Source organism: Hipposideros armiger, unplaced genomic scaffold, assembly GCF_001890085.2.
Source record: "Hipposideros armiger isolate ML-2016 unplaced genomic scaffold, ASM189008v1 scaffold_5160, whole genome shotgun sequence".
Lineage (NCBI taxonomy): Eukaryota > Metazoa > Chordata > Mammalia > Chiroptera > Hipposideridae > Hipposideros > Hipposideros armiger.
In genome coordinates, this window is record NW_017736250.1 from 1 (window position 1) to 2,808 (window position 2,808).

The 2,808-nt window shown below is 62.1% G+C and overlaps 1 protein-coding gene across 1 annotated transcript; it reads left to right on the plus strand.

Annotated features, from left to right (window-relative positions):
• Positions 1-13: 13 nt before the first annotated feature.
• On the plus strand, positions 14-1,541 carry LOC109378859 (UV-stimulated scaffold protein A-like). The gene is made up of 2 exons (XM_019635121.1): positions 14-390; positions 477-1,541. Exons 1-2 carry the CDS (start codon positions 262-264, stop codon positions 708-710), a joined length of 363 nt encoding a protein of 120 aa, XP_019490666.1. The 5' UTR covers positions 14-261; the 3' UTR covers positions 711-1,541.
• Positions 1,542-2,808: the final 1,267 nt, after the last annotated feature.

The window sequence follows — 2,808 nt, forward strand, 5'->3', positions numbered from 1 at the left end:
GGTGTGGCGGGCACAGAGGGTGGATCTGGGGCCCCCATCTTGGCAGGAGTCCTGGAGCTGCTGCTCGTGGCTTGTGGACAGCAGGGTCTTTCTGTTCGTGAGACCCATGGAGGGAGGTTGGGGTCAGGCTAAAGTGGTCTTTGCCAAAATCACGAGATGGCGAATCTCCTTGGGCATGAGGTCTGAGGTCCCAGGTGGCATAGGGCAGGGATAGCCGGAGTGCAGATGACCTGCTCTGGGCCCCTGCTCCCTCGGTGACCCATGGACTTCATTGCAGACAGCCTGAGGGTGCAGGAGGATGAGGACAACTGTGCCGTCATCCAGTCAGCCCGGGACGCGCTAAAGCTCGTCCAGAACAAATACCTGCCAGCTGTGTGTTCCTGGGTCCAGGTGAGCGACTCCTTGTCAGGCCCGCAGGTGGGCGTGCTGGGTGTGGGGGTGCCAGGCCTGTGTTGTGACATGCCCCCTTGTGGCAGCTCTTCACCCGTGCAGGGATGCACGGCAGGCACTTAGAGGCCACCATCAACTTGAAGGCAGAACTGGAAAGTGTCCTGAGGAGGTGCCGGGAGCTGGGCATTGAGCCCGAGGGGACGCACAGGCCGGAGGTGAGTGTGGCAGCCCCCGTCCGAGCTCAGCCCTCTCAGCAGGCCCCGCTGGGCTCCGGAATGTTCCTGTTCCTTCCTCTCAGCCCTGGCTGTCCCTGCAGATAGACGGTCTGGCCCAGGGCCCAGGAAGGAGGGCGTGGGGGTCCTGTTTGGACAGGGAGCCCCTGGGTCCTGCAGGAGGCACAGCCATGGGCCTGGCTGAGGCCCCACTACACCTGATGCGCCTGAGCACCGCGTGGGGCCTCCTGTGAGCTCAGCACTAACCCTCAGGCCTCAGGGGTCTCGTCCTCTCATCCACATCGTAGCCGAGGACGTGGGAGCCCGTGCACCTGCAGGGCACAGATAGGACGTCTCCCTCAAGGCTTACGCAGTTGGCAGTGCCCCAGCCTGGGGAGGTGGGCACCTCAGCCCTTCCGAAGAAGGCCCCACGGAGGAGCTCCCACATGGCTGAGTGGGGTGAATGTGGGGACCGGGGCCACTTGGGGAGGACACTCAAGGCAGCCGTCTGCTGGGCACGTGACACCCACAGGCTTTGTAGGTTGTGGTTCTTGAGGGAGGAGCTGGTCCTGAGCGCTAGTCCCTCAGCAGGGCAGGCCTGGGGGGCACTTGGTGACGGCATGGGATGAAGCCCCCCACGCCCCACCGGGACACCAGGCACCCAAGCGGCAGCCCCGAGCCTCAGAGATGTAGCCTGTCAGCCCCTCTGTCGGGCCTGCGTCCAGACCTAGCCCTTAATGCTGAAAGCCCGGGAGCTGTGTCCTCCGTGGGGCCTGCCAAGTAGGAGGGGACCTGCTGGATGCAGATCTCATCCGCTTCTGCTGACACCAGAGTGTGCCCCTTCCCCAGGCCCTGGGCCCGGCCGCAGCTTTTCATCCGCAGGAGCCTGCAGGGGAGGGTGCTGTGGATCTGGGGTGGGAAGAACGCTGTCCCTTGCTGAGGAGAGGAACAAGTTCAGAGCCACTCAGGCCTNTAAAATGGCCATGGGGACATGAGTGGACAGGTGTGGCTGTGTCCCAGTACAACTTACAGGCACTGACACTGAAATCTCATAATTTTCACTTGTGAAGCATTTTTCTTTCTATTTGTGTCAACCATTTAAATTCGTATGTTGTGAAGTATTTTCTCACGATTTGTGTTAACCAGTGAAAAATATAAAAACTGCCCTTGGCTTGTGGGTTTTAAGAAACAGGCGGAAGCCAATTTGGCTGAGGGCAGTGGTTTGTCCACCCTGCTCTGGAGGAGGGTGAATGCGGGTTGGGAGAGGGCCTGCGTCCCTGCCACTTGTGAGTCTGGGCCGCACACAGAGCATTTAACTACCGTGTCCTTCGGCGTCGGGCGCTCGGTAAGGACGGCTGGCACCCCCAGGGCTTCGGAGGAGCAGCTGAGCCACGCCTACCACCTGCTGATGGCCCAGCTGAGCCAGGAGCATGCCGAGATCCGCCTCTCCGCCTTCCAGGTCGTGGACGAGCTCTTTGCCCGGTCTCACCAGTTCAGGATGCTGGTTGTTTCCGACTTCCAGGAGTTCCTGGAGCTCACACTGGGCACCGACCACAAGCAGCCACTGCCACCCCCCAGGGAGGTGGCCCAAAGGCTGAGGCAGGCCGCCACCCAGGCCGTCCAAGGGTGGAATGAGAAGTTTGGCGCGGCCTATAAGAAGCTCGCCTTGGGCCACCACTTCTTGAGACACAACCAACAGGTGCGCTGGCCTTGGCGGTGCTGTCTGGGTGCACAGCCTCGCTTGGCCCCTTGGCCGCTGGGCCAGGGTTGTGGGTTACCAGCAGGTGGGGGCCTGGGGGCTCCCGAGGTGGGAGGGCAGCTTTGTGAGGAGGAGCATAAGCTCGTGCCCAGGTGTGGGTGGGGCTGAGCCTGTGGGCCTGGTTTCCACAGTGTATAAATGACAGGAAAGGGGGAGCCGGCTTCTCAGAGGCAGCCCTCTGGGATCCGTCCCACCCTTGGGCTCTGTGCTCACCTGGGTCTGCGTGGATAAAATTCACCAGAGCTGACTGGCCACCCTCCCCAACTTGTTCCGGCAGCTCAGGCCTTGCATGGTGCTTGTGGCCTGTCCCTGGTTGTGGCCTGTAGGTGCCAGCTCTCCCACCACACATTGGGGGTCCGCGTTTAGGTGGTGGTCTCAGGCCCCTGGGTCCACAGCAGCCTCCCTCCCGAGCTGACGGGAGCGGACACGCTGCTCTCCCACCCGCGG

What these genes read in the sequence shown, in the direction of transcription:
- LOC109378859 (XM_019635121.1), top strand. Translation starts at nt 262, where the DNA reads ATGGACTTCATTGCAGACAGCCTGAGGGTGCAGGAGGATGAGGACAAC. An exon ending in CTGTGTGTTCCTGGGTCCAG is followed by an intron (nt 391 to 476) that starts GTGAGCGACTCC and finishes CCCTTGTGGCAG; the next exon opens with CTCTTCACCCGTGCAGGGAT.